Source organism: Mesocricetus auratus, unplaced genomic scaffold (genome assembly GCF_017639785.1).
Source record: "Mesocricetus auratus isolate SY011 unplaced genomic scaffold, BCM_Maur_2.0 Super-Scaffold_100008, whole genome shotgun sequence".
NCBI classification, from domain to species: Eukaryota; Metazoa; Chordata; class Mammalia; order Rodentia; family Cricetidae; genus Mesocricetus; species Mesocricetus auratus.
Genome location: NW_024429192.1, coordinates 80,837,528 through 80,851,651, shown reverse-complemented (window position 1 = coordinate 80,851,651; position 14,124 = coordinate 80,837,528). Strand labels below are relative to the sequence as shown.

General features: G+C 54.0%; 1 protein-coding gene across 1 annotated transcript; it reads right to left on the bottom strand.

Annotated features, from left to right (window-relative positions):
• Positions 1 to 266: 266 nt before the first annotated feature.
• Ap5z1 (adaptor related protein complex 5 subunit zeta 1) lies at positions 267 to 13,154 on the bottom strand. Its single transcript, XM_005079967.4, has 17 exons — positions 12,895 to 13,154; positions 10,291 to 10,425; positions 9,983 to 10,169; positions 9,482 to 9,626; positions 9,166 to 9,275; positions 8,113 to 8,281; positions 7,218 to 7,358; positions 6,577 to 6,614; positions 6,346 to 6,508; positions 5,397 to 5,578; positions 4,746 to 4,888; positions 4,295 to 4,435; positions 3,741 to 3,852; positions 2,563 to 2,660; positions 1,543 to 1,675; positions 1,256 to 1,470; positions 267 to 1,146 (listed from the first exon to the last, which is right to left on the bottom strand). The coding sequence occupies exons 1-17, from the start codon at positions 12,933 to 12,935 to the stop codon at positions 876 to 878; spliced, it is 2,424 nt and encodes an 807-aa protein (XP_005080024.1). The 5' UTR covers positions 12,936 to 13,154; the 3' UTR covers positions 267 to 875.
• Positions 13,155 to 14,124: the final 970 nt, after the last annotated feature.

The following is a 14,124-nucleotide window of genomic DNA, read 5'->3' as shown; positions in this document are numbered from 1 at the left end:
GCCAAGGATGACCTTGAACTTCTGACCCTCCTACCTGATTAGTAGTGTGCACTACAATGCCGGGCTCTGTGCAGGCTGAGTAACATTCCACTGGCTGAGCTACAGCCTCAACTCCTGAGCATGTCACTTCTGTCACATCCAGGACACTGGAGCTAAAGAGATGAACCAGGGATTTCCCTCTACAGGGCAGGGTGGGAAGGGCTCCAGTCCACGCTCAGGCTCCCTGCTTATTTCCTAGCACAAGGAGGGCAGAGAGATCGCAGCTGTACATAGACAGCACTTAAAGGTTTATTGGGGGACAGGCAAAATGGCTTAGTAGGTAAAAGTGCTTGTCACTGAGTCACACAACCAGCCAGGGCCCACATGAAGGAGAGACTGACTCCCCAAAGTTGTCTCCTGATATCCACATATGTGTGCTGTGGTGTGTGCACACACCTACACGTAAATACTAAAGAATTTTTGTTTTGTGAGACGGTTTCTGTGTAGCTCTGGCTGGCCTCAGCTCTGAGTGCCAGGGTTAAAGGCGTGCACCACCACTGCCCAGCATAAGCGATTCTATAACATGTATCATTGTTCCTGCACTGCTCCCTGCCCCAACTCTAGAAATGAGTTAAGAGCAGCGAGCAGACCAGGCTACTTCTGCTCAGCCTGGGAAACAGTGCTCGGTCATTTATCAGTCACTCAGGTCTGAGTTCGGCCAGCCACAGGGACAAGGCTGGATGACTCATACCCAGAGCTAGTGACCCATCTTGAGGGCCACGCCCACCTTCTCCCCCACTCTGCTCCTATCACCCCAGCCTGCAGCTCAGCTCTGATACCGGGCTGACCTCCCAGGCTCCTAAGATATAGCCGGTGTTCAGGTGGTGACTGTCCCTTCAACCTGGCAAGAGGCCAGCCTCCTTCTCCACCAGTCGGCTGACGGTGCGCAGGGCCAGAGGCAGGGCCGTGTTGGTGTCTCGGTGGTAGCGGGGCTGGCACACGCCTGCAGGGGGTGTGAACACAAACTGGGCCACGCTGGGTATCTTCAGCAGAGTCAGTAGCTCTGTGGCCCGGGTACGGATGGCTTCTGCATCCTCCTCGCTGTGCACGGAGCTGGTGGCTGGGTTCTGGGCCAGGGTCCGAAGTTTTGACAGGAACAGTGACACCCTGAGGAAGAGGGGTTCAGCTATTCAGCTGCCAAGGACCAGTTTCCTCAAGCACCCAGATAGCTGTCCTCCGTGGGCGCCTGCCTGCTCTGCACTCCCTAGCTGGATACCTTGGGATCAGGTCTTGGCTCCGGGAGGCCAGCTTGGTCAGTGTGGTCATGAGTGCAGTAACCACCTGTGGCGGACAGCAGAGCAGGTCAGCTGAGGGGCGGGACTGGGTGACTTCAAACAGCAGGGCCTCCAGAGCTTCAAAGAACTTGTTGATTTGCTCCACTGTGCACCTCTTGTCACAGGTCACCGACAGGTACTCGCCAATGGCCCACACCTAAGCCCAGAACAGAGGCTCAGCACACACCGGGGCCTCCAGGCCGATGGAGGGAGGTGCGCATGCGCTTACCACACAGGTGAACATGCCGGCTCGGCTGCAGATGCTGCTCACGTTCCCCACAAACTCCAGAAGCTCTCGCGACAGCTCCACCACCAGCGAAGGCTTCAGCTTGCACAGCACCAGGAGCTGGGAGCTCAGCACCCTGCCAGGAAAGCAGGAAGCCTGTGAGGCTGTGCGCTCAGGACAGACCTGACCCCAGTCTATCGGATGGGAGAACCAGCAGCAGCCGGCTGAAGTCAGGAAGATAAGAACTGCCACCCACTGAGAGTTTTCCACTCCAGTAGGGATATAACTGTCTGAAATCAGGGCTACTTGAGAGAGTGAGGCAGGAAGAATGCTGTGAGTTATAGGGTAGCCTGGACTGGGGTAAGATCTGTCATAAGACTGAAGAGTAGATGGCTTGTCTAGAATGCCCCAGTGACGGGCTGGGGTGTGAGTCAATGGTAGTGTACTTGTCTAGCATTCAGGCAGCCCTAGATTTAACCCCCAGGATGTGTGTGTGTGAGAATAAGTTATCTAAAGCAGCAGTTTTCAGTCTGGGTTGTGACCCTTTGATGTTACATTATCAGAAGTCCTGCACATCAGATTATTTATATTACAATCCATAGCAATAGCAAAATTACAGCTATGAAGTAGCAATGAAACTAATTTTAGGGTTGGGGTCACCACAACATGAGGAACTGCATTAAAGGGTCACAGCGTTAGGAAGGTTGAGAAGCACTGCCCTAAAGAAAAAAGGACCTGGGTGGACAAGAACCTCTGCAATGGAGACAGAGTCCACCCTGAAAGGACACGGAGTCCTGGAGGAGGGAAGACACCAGGATGTCCTGGATGGTGAGATGCAAGCTGGGGGAGGGGCTGGCCGGAGGGGGAGAGTGCTCAGACCCCTATCCTGTGCCAGAAGGGGAGGCAGAGGCAGGGGCCTGGTCTGTGTGTGCCTAGCCTGTGCACAGGAAGGGGAGGCAGAGGGAGGGGCCTGGTCTGTGCATGCCACAGGCACTGGTGACATCGCCAGGGCTGTGCGGCTACCTGTGCACGCGGCCCTCATACTGAGGGACCTGGTAGAGGGAGTCACTTCTGTCCAGGAGCAGCAGCACCAGCTGGTTGATCAGGGCCCCGTCTGCAAACTGGGGTCAAGAACAAGACATGGGCTTAGTCCTGGGCAGTGGGCACTGCTGTCTTCTACCCTCAGGGAGGAGCGAGGCCACAGAGGTGGGGCATCTCCTTACTCACTGTCTATGTTCTCCAGCACGTGTGTGGTGTGTGTGTGGTATGGTGTGTGTGTATGTGTGTGTATATGTGTAGTGTGTGTGTATGTGTAGTGTGTGGTGTGTGAGTGTGTGTATATGTGTAGTGTGTGTGGTGTGTGTGTGTGTGTGTGTGTGTGTATGTGTAGTGTGTGGTGTGTGAGTGTGTGTATATGTGTAGTGTGTGTGTGGTGTGTATGTGTGTGTATATGTGTAGTGTGTGTGTATGTGTAGTGTGTGGTGTGTGAGTGTGTGTATATGTGTAGTGTGTGTGTGGTGTGTGTGTGTGTGTGTATATGTGTAGTGTGTGTGTATGTGTAGTGTGTGGTGTGTGAGTGTGTGTGAGTGTGTGTATATGTGTAGTGTGTGTGTGTGTGTGTGTGTGTGAGTGTGTGTGTGTGTATGTGTAGCTTCCCCCCTCCTGGCTCCTGCCCTGCATCTTTCCTGTAGGACACTGTTCTGTTGCAGGGTGTAGTGGTGCACACCTTTAACCCCAGCACTTGGGAGACAGAGGCAGGAGGATCTGAGAACTTGAGGCTGAGTGATCTCCAGGCCAGTGGGTTTATGCAGAGAGTCAGTGTCAAAAGCACAAACAAACAAAAATAAATAAATAAATAAAATAAGCCTGTTTCCTGAGGCCAAGGTTCTGTCCTGTCTAGCTGAGTGACCCCAAATAGCCCCACTGGTACTAGCCTACCTCACGGGGTTCTATGGGCTTCCAGTCGTTCAACTTGTGGACATGCAGTCGGGGCAGGGGGGACAGAGCACTGGGCTATGGGAGCCCCAGGGGCTGGGGTGTCCCATCCTGAGGGCTGAAATGTGAGTAGCCCTTTCTCTGTTTGTCTTACTCAGAGAGGCCATGGAGGGCACAGCAAGACAAACCTCCCAGAGTCAAGGCCAGTGCACCACACTCTAGACCACGTGAGGTCTAAAGGGGAGGGTACCTGGGCGGTGTCTCACCTGGGTTACAGCTAAGAAGAAGGCCTGAAGTAGGATGGGTACTGCCTCTGCACACTGGGTTACCCGGGCACAGCTGGCCATGGGCTTCAGCAGCTGGTGAAGTAGCGTCAGTCTGGGGACACAGTGGGGCTACTGAGTGCCCACCCATTGTTACTCCCTGAGTGACCCCACAGCAACCAGAAGGGACACTGTGGCCAGCTACAGCTAGTCACGGTCCACTGGCTCCTTGGAATCACATGCCCCATGGGGCTCAAGGAGGCCAGGAGATGTCAGGGGCTCCCAGGACAGCAGAGCCAGGGATAGGTCAGCTAGGTCTGACCTGAGAGGCCTGCAGTCCACTCCTGGTCCTCTCACTCCCCAGAACATGCTTGGCCTTAATTTTCCCATCTGTAAAGTGGACTGCTCACAACACCAGCTGAGGGATGGGTCAACAGGTGGACCCCGGCTTCGGAGCCAGGGCCGGGATCAAGGCTACCTTCCCAGGCCAAGGGTGAGAACACAGCCCATTTTCTGGCAGTCCCACATGATGGACCGTGGTAGCCCAGGGCTCCCACCTCTCTGTGGAGCTGCTGGCTTTGGTACGAAGCAGGTAGCGGAAGAGTCCCTGGAACTGTGGGTCCCGGAAGGCCTCCAGGCAGCTGGGAACCCTGAGGGAGACATCCCAAAGCAGCCTTTCCGATGCGGTCTGTGTGGACCTGAGAGGAAAAAGGTTAGGCTGGGGTGCTACTCTCAGCACAAGCCAATCCCATGCCGGGGCGCCTTCTGGAGCATCACAGGCTCTCACGGCTGGGGAAGCACTCTGGGCCACAGAACATGGGAGACTCCCCTTGCTGAACATGAATGTGCTGAGGAGTGCTGGGCCTCGGGGGCTGCTCTGGGTGGGCTGCAAATGGCCCGGAGCCTTGCAGGGGCCCTAGTCGAGGGGGTTGGGAGCAGTAAGGAGAGCAGAGTTGGTGCCTGGTTGCACGGGAGGGGACAGGGCTGACCGGAGCAGAGTGGGCTAACCTGAGCTGTAGGTCCAGGGCAGCAGTCAGGCAGGGCAGGTCAAGCAGTGTGTGCAACATCTCCACGGTGGTGCCAGCATCCACCAGAGCTGGGAGGAGTACCACAAACTCGGCTGTGAGGGGAGGGCTGTTCCAAGCCAGGAACTGTGGGAGACACGGTGTCTCAGACAGGGTAGGAGGATGCTAGCAGGCAAGGCCTCATCTAATGGCCTCCCACTACCCACTCACACCAGAGATACTGTTCAGACAGGGGCAACTGCTCCCCCCCCCCGCCTGTGATGAGCCTGTCTGTCTTGTCTACTTTGAGGATTTCATTTACTATTATTAATGTGAGCGTGTGCACACACACATGAGTGGAAGCTGAGGAACACTTGGCGGGAGTTGAGTCTGTTTTGCCATATGGGTCCCAGGGACAGAGCTCCGACTGTCAGCAGCAAGAGTCTTTACCGGCTGCAGCCGTCTCTCTGACCACTACTCTTCTATTTTGTCTTTTGCAGCCAATTTTGTGCTAGCAATGAAGGCAGCCATTTCTAAATTACTCTCATTATGATGCATGGAGACCCCAGTCCAAACACCCACCCTGTGTTCCAAACTGAGATCACCTGAAAGGGAGAGAAGCCCTGGCCCCATCCCCAAAGACGCCCACACGTGCCTTGAACAGACTAGGGAAGCTCAACCTGAGAAGGCTGAGGAAGTGGGGGTCCAACAGAGCCAGGTTGTGCGTGCAGAAGTGTATAACCTCGAAGGCCAGGGTCGGGCTGTAGAAGCGCTCGGAAGGGAGTCTGCTGAGCAGGTGCTGGTAGACGGCTTCTGCATCCATGGTGGCCGCCTCCCCTAAAAGACACCAGAGGCCACCAGGGCATTAGGCTTTACGGCAGCAGGATCTGCAGTAACTTGGGGTAAGTTAGGCCAGAACTCAGCGTGACGGAGCCTCCAGGGCGGCAGGTGTCTCCAGAACACCTAAAGCATCCCTGAGGCCACTGAGCACAACCCAGGGGAACACTGTCAGGAAGGTGGTAGGCCGTGACTTCTGACTTTCAAGAGACCATGGCAGAGCAGAGTTCTGAGCTTGGCACAGAACTGTAATCTCACCCACTCAGGAAATTGAAGCAGAAGATTTCCAAGTTCAAGACCAGCCTGGGCAACTTTGAGAGAACTCATTCCAAAATAAAGAGAGGCTAGGTATGGTGGCATACTTTTAAACCCAGAACTTGGGAAAGGAGGCAGGCGGACCTCCATTAGTTTAAGATCATCCAGAGCTACATAAAATAGCCTATTTCAAAACATGAAAGAAAAACCAAACCAACTGGGTAAAAACAAAAAGAAGTAATCAAAATAAATAGAGGGCTAGGATTTAAACTCAGTGGTAGAGCACCTGCCTAGAATCCCCTAGTGAGGGACTGGGGTGTGGTTCAGTGGTAGAGCATCTACCTAGAATCCCCCAGTGAGGGGCTGGGGTATGGCTCAGTAGCACAGGACTTGTCTAATATGTGAAGGACTTGGGTTCCATGCCTAGTACTGCCAATAAACAAACAAAACCCAACTGTAAGTGTGACAGCCTCTGAGTGCCTGGAAGAAACTTCCCATGCCCCCAGACTCACCATGGTTCAGGAAGAACTGGGCAAGGGGCACCAGTGCCCGCTCGCTACCAGGGTCTTCACCCAGTCTCCTATGCAGGGCCTTCAGGCAGGAGAGGGTGCGGTAAAGGAAGGAGGGGTCCTGCCGGCACAGCACGTCCAGCACCAACACAGCTTCCACCAGGCACTACAGGACAGAGATGTGTCAGCGGGTCCAGGCAGCGCCCTGCCCCAGCCACCCTGCAGGCTACTTACAGCTTTCTGTAGGTCGGAGTCTGCCCTCCTCAAGGCCCCTGGAAGAAAGTTGACGTGTCTCAAAACAGCCCCATAACAAGGCAGCCCGTGTCCTAGAAGCCTGAGGCCAGGACAATGAGCGGTCATGTGAAGGGGGGGAGGGGCTGGGGACTGGTGCCCATAAGATGTGTGCAGGATGGGTGGACCCTGGATGCCAGAGGTGAGGTGCTGGGCACACAAGAAGGGCTTGTCCTCAGACACAAGGAGGCTCCTGACCCACAGTGATCGACACCTTCAGCTCTTCTTTCCAAGATTTTTATTTTTAATTTCAAGTGAGTGCGTGTTTTTTCTACATGTTATATATGTGCACCATATGTATGCCTGGTGTCTGAGGAGGCCAGCAGAGGGCATGAGATCCTCTGTAACTGTAGTTACTGTGGGCAACCATGTGGGTACTTGGAAGCAAAGCCAGGTCCTCCCCAAGAACAGCAAGTGCTCTTCTCCGCTGAGCCATCTCTCCACCCCCATACCCCAGCCCACTTTCCAAAGCAGATACTCAGCTAGGCTGGCTGCCTTAACCCCACCCTGGAGGGCAATGTGGGTCAGAGAACCCTGGAGGGCGATGTGAGCCAGGACTAGGAATTGGTAGCCTGCGGACTCACTCCGGTTACTCTGTTCCAATAAGCGCTGGCAGTACTCGAAGGCCACCTCCCTCAGTCGCTCCCGAGGGGGCAGCAGGCGGCTGGCAGTGGAGGCGGCAGAGAGCACAGACAGGGTGGAGCCCTCCAGCTCTGACTTGTCGTCTGCAGGAGAAAAGGACACCCCTCACACCCTGTGTGGACGGGCAGGCTGGGCAGATGGCACACTCCAGCAGCTTCCTGGAGTGCTCAAGTCATTAAGGATGAGGTTGTCACCTGGTGCTGGATGCACAAATATGTCTGGGCTGCTAGTTGTTTTTCTGTTTGGTTTTTAGTGTATGAAAATAAGGTTTTGCTATGTAGATGAAGCTGGTCTCAAACTTATAATCCTCCTGCCTCAGAGTCCAGGTGCTGGTATGATAAGTATGGATCCCGACACTTGGCTTAGGTTTGTGTTTTGAGACAGGGACTGGCTACAACCCAGGCTGACTTCAAACTATGTAGCTGAGACTGGCCTTGAACTCCCCGATTCTCCTGTCTCCACCTCCCAAGTGCTGGGTTCATAGGCAGGTACCACCATGAGCAGCTCAGTTTGACTGTCTATGAACCACTCTGCAGATGAGACAAGATCAGATAGGCTTGTGAGTAGCTGCCTTGGATGATCCATCTGGCTCTCTGGGAACACCTTGTGGAAACATTAGTGTGGCAACAAAGGATGCTGGGCTGTGTTCTCGGTTCTTCCTGGGGTCATGGGCCTCTGCCGCTGGCCTCCAAACCCATCACACTGCGTGCGTGGCATACAGACACCTGTGGCGTCCATCTGGGCCTCAGCGGCCCCCTGCCCCCGCTTACCCGATCCAAGCCACCATGTACTTATGCTCTCTACCCCTCGGTGCCGTCTGTCCCACCCTGGGCACACCTGCATCTGGACTGCCTGGGTCCCCGGGGCCACTGTGTAGCAGCCATTTCCGAAGCATGGAGAAGGCCTGCATGTTCAGCCACTGGTCCTCTGTGAAGTGCTGGCCGGTGGAGAGAACCGTGAAGAAGTCAGAAGCCACTGCTCCATCCACCTCAGTGATGGGACCTGGCTGTGGGAGGAAGGACAGGGCTGAGGACGAGCCTGGTGGGCTCACAAGCTACAGGCATCATGTGAGGCCATGAGCTCCAGCAAGGTGCAGGGCTGCACTACCTGTCCTCTCTCAAGGGTGTACCGTGGGATGGATCCACACGCCTAATCCAGCATGCCTACCCCAAGAACTAAAGATACACGGCACCACTGCAGCTCAGATGTGTGTCTTGTGTCCTCTGTAGGCACTGAGCAGGAGCCTCACAAGCTGAGGAGCTGGCCAGACTCCAAGTGCACTCCCCATCCTGGGCACACCTGACTCCGAAGTAGAGACAGTAATGAGCGACCTCCTTAGAATCAAGAGCAAGGGCATGCAGCGTCCATAGGAACCTACCTGCTGAGACTGGCTACGTGTGGTATCTAGTCATGCAGGAGAGAGAGAGTGAACAAGAATACTATCAAATAGAGAGAAGCACTGTTGGTTTCTGTGACAGGGTCTCACGTACATCAGTCTGTCCTCAAACTTGCTATGTAGCCACGTAGGCGTTGGTGGCACATGACTTTAATCCCTGCACTCAGGAGGCAGAGGCAGGCGGATCTCAGTGACTCTGAGGTCAGCCTGATTGACAAGGTGAGCTCCAGGACAGCCAGGACTGTTACACAGAGAAATCTTGTCTCAAAACACTTGCTATGTAGCTGAGGAATACTCTGGAATCCTGACTCTTGCTTCTGCCTCCTAAGTCCTGGGATTGCAGGTGTGCACCACCACGCTCTGTTTACGTGGTTCTGGCTGGGGCTTGAACCCAAGGCTTAATGCATACGAGGCAAATGCTCTGCCAACTGAGCCACATCCCCAGCCTGTGACAGGCCTTTGTGATTTCATCTCCTGGGGCAGTTGGGACTCACCTGCCGGGTCCTGGGTGTGGAGAAGAAGCCTGCTGAGGACGGAAGCCCTTGCTGGAGGCTGGCGTAGCGCAGCCAGTCTATTAGCCTCTTGCTGAGCAGGTTGCTCTGGTCTGTAGGGAAGGGAAGGGGTGCAGGGAGGGACAGCTAAACCTCCAGATTCCTAGTAGTGCTGAGCTTGCTCAAGAGAACCCCTCCCGGGGGTACAACCTGGGAAGCTATGCAGGGTTCTCCCACGGCTCAACCCTCCTTCCACCACACCCTAGACTACAGTTGGGAAAGGAGCCAAGAAAGTCTTTTGGGAAGAAGTGTCCAGTACCTTCCACGAGGGTGCCTGGGGCCAGGCCAATGACCTTGGACAGGACAGGGAGGAGGTGCCTGACACTGGGCCCCTCGGGCTGCCGGTTCTCGAGGATCTTGAAGATGCGTTGGCTCACTTGTCTGATCTCTCCTTTTCTGTCTCCCTTCAAAGCAGGACACAGAGCTGAGGACATGGTTCGGCTGGCAAAGCCAGTGCCTCAGCAGCACAAGGACCTGAGTCTGATCCCTAGAAAGCACACTGGCCGTCCAGGCCCTGAAGTCTGACTTAGCTATTGACAGGGTCCTGGTGTGCATGCACGGGGTGTGTGTGTGTGGGGGGACTATGCACACTTGAGATAGTCATTAGACCATCCAAGGGAATGGGCTCCGGGCAGAGCAGGTCTCTGTAGAACATGGATACATTGAGGGACACAGAGCAGCTTTCTGTACTCCTGAGATTCCAGAACCATCAGAAACAGACGCTGCCACCACCCATTGTCAATGGTGGCGATTGTGTTACCTGGGCCAAGAGCACAGAGGCCGCAAGCCTGAGCTGCCGGGTGTTTTGGGTATGATCGAAGGACAGGGCCAGGTCATCAAAAGGTGACATCTCTCTCAAGATAGCGGCACAGAGGACCTGAAGCTGCTCAGGGCTTGTGGGCAAACAGAGGGTGGTCTGCAACAGGTCCACACACATCTTCTCTAGCCTGGAGGGAGAGACGCCACCAGGTGACAATCAGGCCCGTAGCAAGTACAGACACCCCAGGGAGGCTGGCTGGGACCTGTCTGGCAGATGCACAGGGATTCACAGTAGTGCTGCCCACTCACCTCCGGGGGTACTTGGTGGCTGAGACAATGAGGAAGAGCCTCTGTAGGGCATCAGTGGTGGCTGGCCCCGGGGGTTCCTGCAGCAGCTTGGTGACTCGGGTGCAGAATCGCTGCAGCTCCTGATCTTGTATCTCCCTAAGGAAGGAAAGGGGACCACAGTGCTGTCTTAAGTCACAGACATGTCCCTCACTGGGGGACTATCCCTGACCAGCACAGAGAAAGCAGGGAACAGCCATCCAGGCTCACAGTGCCTCTGTGTGTGTGTGTGTGTGTGTGTGTGTATGATTATAGGAACTGGAGTGCAGGCAGGTTCTTCCCCTGGAACTGAGATGCAGCACCCTAGTTTCCTAGTGGCACCCTTTAATAAAGGTGATGCACCCGATCTTATTCTGTTGTTCCAATGGCAAAAAAGAAAACACTATTTTATGTTTTCCCCCTTTGTTTTGAGGCAGAGCCTCACTTTGTAGCACAGGCTAGCCTGGAGCTTGCAACAATCCTTTAGCCTCTGCTTCCAAGTGCTGAATGACATTACAAGAGTGAGACAACACACTTAGTAAAAGGTTTTATGGGTCTTTCAAAAGTCAGGAAAATTTAGTCTCAGTTGCCTCTCCCCTTCCCCCAAAGAGTCTTGCTATATAGTGCAGGCTGAATTTGCTACATAGCTCAGACTCAAACCCTTCATCCTCCCAAGGTGTACAGGTGAGCCCCGCTTCCCCCGGCCCTGCCTTTATTGGTGGTGATGGAGTTTGACAACAGGATCTTACACATAATGAAGAAGCATTGACTGTGCCTTGGAGTGCCATTGCCAACACTCCCAAGTTGCCTATCAATCATGTTTTAGTGAGCCTCCCACGTTTGAGAAGGGAACATAAAAGCTTCTATACTGAAGAGCAAAGATTACAGCAGAGTGTAAGACTAGCCTGATACAATATGTCACCGGCTAAACTCAGATATGCTGAGACTAAACTAAACAACAGTGTGGAACCCAGTTTCTCAGCTTCGATTCCAAGCTTAACAGCCAGGAAAAGGGCTGGGACTGCAATTCAGCAGAAGGGAGCTTGCCTAGACATGTGCAGCCCTGGGTTCCATCCCCAACACCACAAAATAAAGGCCCATGATGAAGGAACTGCCTGGTGCTGTGGTGGCACACACATTCAATCCCAGACCTTTTGAGGCAGAGTCAAGTGGATCTCTGTTGAGTTGAGGCCAGCTTGGTCTACAGAGCTAGTTCCTGGGGCCACACAGTGAGGTTCTGTCTCAAATATTTCTCACCAAAAAAGAACAAAAAGAGTTACTGGACGAGGTGCCTGTGGGCACTGAGGAGGGCTCACAACTTCCTAAACCATGGCTGACAGTCCCACTGTGGTCTCCAGACAGAGCTGACAATTTGCACACTGCCCCATTTTGGACCTGCCGGGCAGCTGCTTGAATTTGGCACCTGAGAACCAAACGGAAGACAGGTGGTGTCCTCTTTGAAGGCTGCAGGGTGATCTCCAATAACTTTCTCAGCACCCTGGTCTACTTGGTTTTCTACATCCTCCACCCAGAGTCATTTCCAGGTGCCCGCTGAAGAGGCTGGGCGAGGGAAGGGAGACACAAACTGGGCCAGGGTTGTGCCTAAGAGGGCACAGTGATAAACCACAAACACTAAGAGATAGAGGATGAAATGGCCAAAATAGAGATTCTCTGCATCGTGTAGTTACAACTTCAATGCAGCTTTAAAGCCCACAGTTTCCCACTGCTCCTGGGGACCCTTCCCAGGAAAAAAAGATATTCAATGAGTCCCTTTGCCGTCCGTCCCCACCCCATGGCCCTGAGCAGAATCTGCATGGGAAATGTTATTTTCGTGTTGGCATGAGAAGGTCACATGCTGCCCAACACGAAAGTCCCCATGTAACACACTGCTTAAAGTGAAAGCCCTACTGAAGGCAGGGTGGGCAGTGGGCTGGCGGGCAGACTGTGTGGCTTGGTCATCAACTCTTTCCTAGTAGATCTCAGAGAATTATCTTGAGAATTGTTCTTTTAATTTGTTGCGTTTATTTATTTATGGGCATGTGGGGGCGCTCAGTGGAGATCAGAAGACAACTTGAGGGAGTTGATTTTCTCTTCCTCCACGTGGGTTCCTGGGGTCGAACCGAGGCTGTCAGACTTGGTTGCAAGGGTGTTTACCCATTGAGCCCTCTTCGGAGTTCTGCCTTGTTTACAGACTTTAACGTTCTTCAGGCTCTTGTTCCCTGAGATTCTAAAGACCTTATCCATTCTAATCGTTCCACACAAGTGGCCCAAGCTGAGTCCAGATTTGTCCTCTGCTTTTTAAGTTTACCAAATGCATCAGGTCTGGGTTTCTGGCAGCCACTTCCTTCGTCTGATCCAGTCTTGGACCGGCTAGTTGGGAAAGAAGGCGCAACCTAGGCGCTCAGTGCAGGACCAGCGTAGCCTGGCACCAGACACGATGGGGAGGACTTCTCAGTTGGGTCGTGCACCTCACACTCCACACAGGCGGTACCGAGCCCGGGATCCCGAGCCACACAGCGGAACCACCTCCTCCCCGCTCCTCCCTGGCTTTGTCTCACGCCCCGTGGCCCCGGCCCCAGATCCGCAGACCTGGCCTGGTGCAGCAGACTCTCCGCGCCCGCCGAGAACATCCTGCAGCAGCTAGGAGGCCACCCGCGCCGAAACCTTGTCGCGGACTTCCGGGTCGTGGCACATGATGTGTCATGTGACCGAACTCTGTGTCTGCTACACCCCTCCCGTCCTAGCCCATCCCTCCCACAGGCCTGCGTCACGTGGGAGAACCTGGAGGGTCCAGTTGCAGGGCTTCCGGTGCCACATTACGTGGAAGGACCCAGCTAGCGAAAGACCGACTTCCGGTATTGCGTCAGGTGGGCGGGGAGGAGGCCCTGGGCCAATGAGTTGCAGTGCGGAAGCCGGTTCCGGACAGCTCCGGGGCATCTATCAACGTCAGTTGTTAGCGGAGGAACCCTAAAACCATGCTTCTTGGAGCCCAGCGCTCTTGGCCCCGGAACAGCTCCCTCTGACCCCGGAACTGCCAGTGATAGATTCTGAGCCTGGAACGAAGACTAGGCACATAGTTTAGCAGTGGAATGCCTACCTAGAATCCCCTTGAAGGGCTGGGGGCGTGACTTGGTGGTAGTGCACTTGTGCAGCCTGTGTGAGGCCCCGGGCTCCATCCTCAGCAAGACAAACCTGTGTGCCAAGGATTGATCATTTTCCCCTTCTCTACATATAAATGCTTACCCAGTAAACCATATTAACGTGAATGATATTTGACCTGGTTCTTACAATGTGTAGCAGGTTATTTGAAGGTCTCATCAGTGGAAAATATATTAGGGCTTGAGAAATATATTATGGCTCAGTCAATAAATTGCTTGCTATGCAAACATGAGGACTAAAGTTTGAGTTCCCAGCACCACATAAAAACACCCAGACACTCAAACAGACATTTTAAAATGTCTGTTAGAGGCACTCTGCTACAGAAACACCCAGTGTCTTGATAGCCTGGGGTTCTCAGATGAGGAGCCCTGGCATCACTCATTTGTTGAGAGGTGGGTGCCTGTATAGGGGAAAGGGTCCAGCCAAAGAAACACACCCTGAGCAGAGCCAAAGAAACACACTTTGGCCCTGCAACCAGAACCAAAGAAATGCACCCTGACCCTGAAACCAGTGCCAAAGAAACACACTGTCCCTGGAATCAAAGCTAGTGAAAGAAATACACTCTGGCCCTAAAACCAGAGCCAAAAGACTAAAAAGGACCACAGAAAGAAACACACTTTGGCCCTGAAACTAGAGCTAAATCTGATCCTAAGCCTGTGC

What these genes read in the sequence shown, in the direction of transcription:
- Ap5z1 (XM_005079967.4), bottom strand. Translation starts at nt 12,935, where the DNA reads ATGTTCTCGGCGGGCGCGGAGAGTCTGCTGCACCAGGCCAG. An exon ending in AGTCTGCTGCACCAGGCCAG is followed by an intron (nt 10,426 to 12,894) that starts GTCTGCGGATCT and finishes TTCCTTCCTTAG; the next exon opens with GGAGATACAAGATCAGGAGC. An exon ending in TCTTCTTAGCTGTAACCCAG is followed by an intron (nt 2,661 to 3,740) that starts GTGAGACACCGC and finishes TCTTGACCCCAG; the next exon opens with TTTGCAGACGGGGCCCTGAT.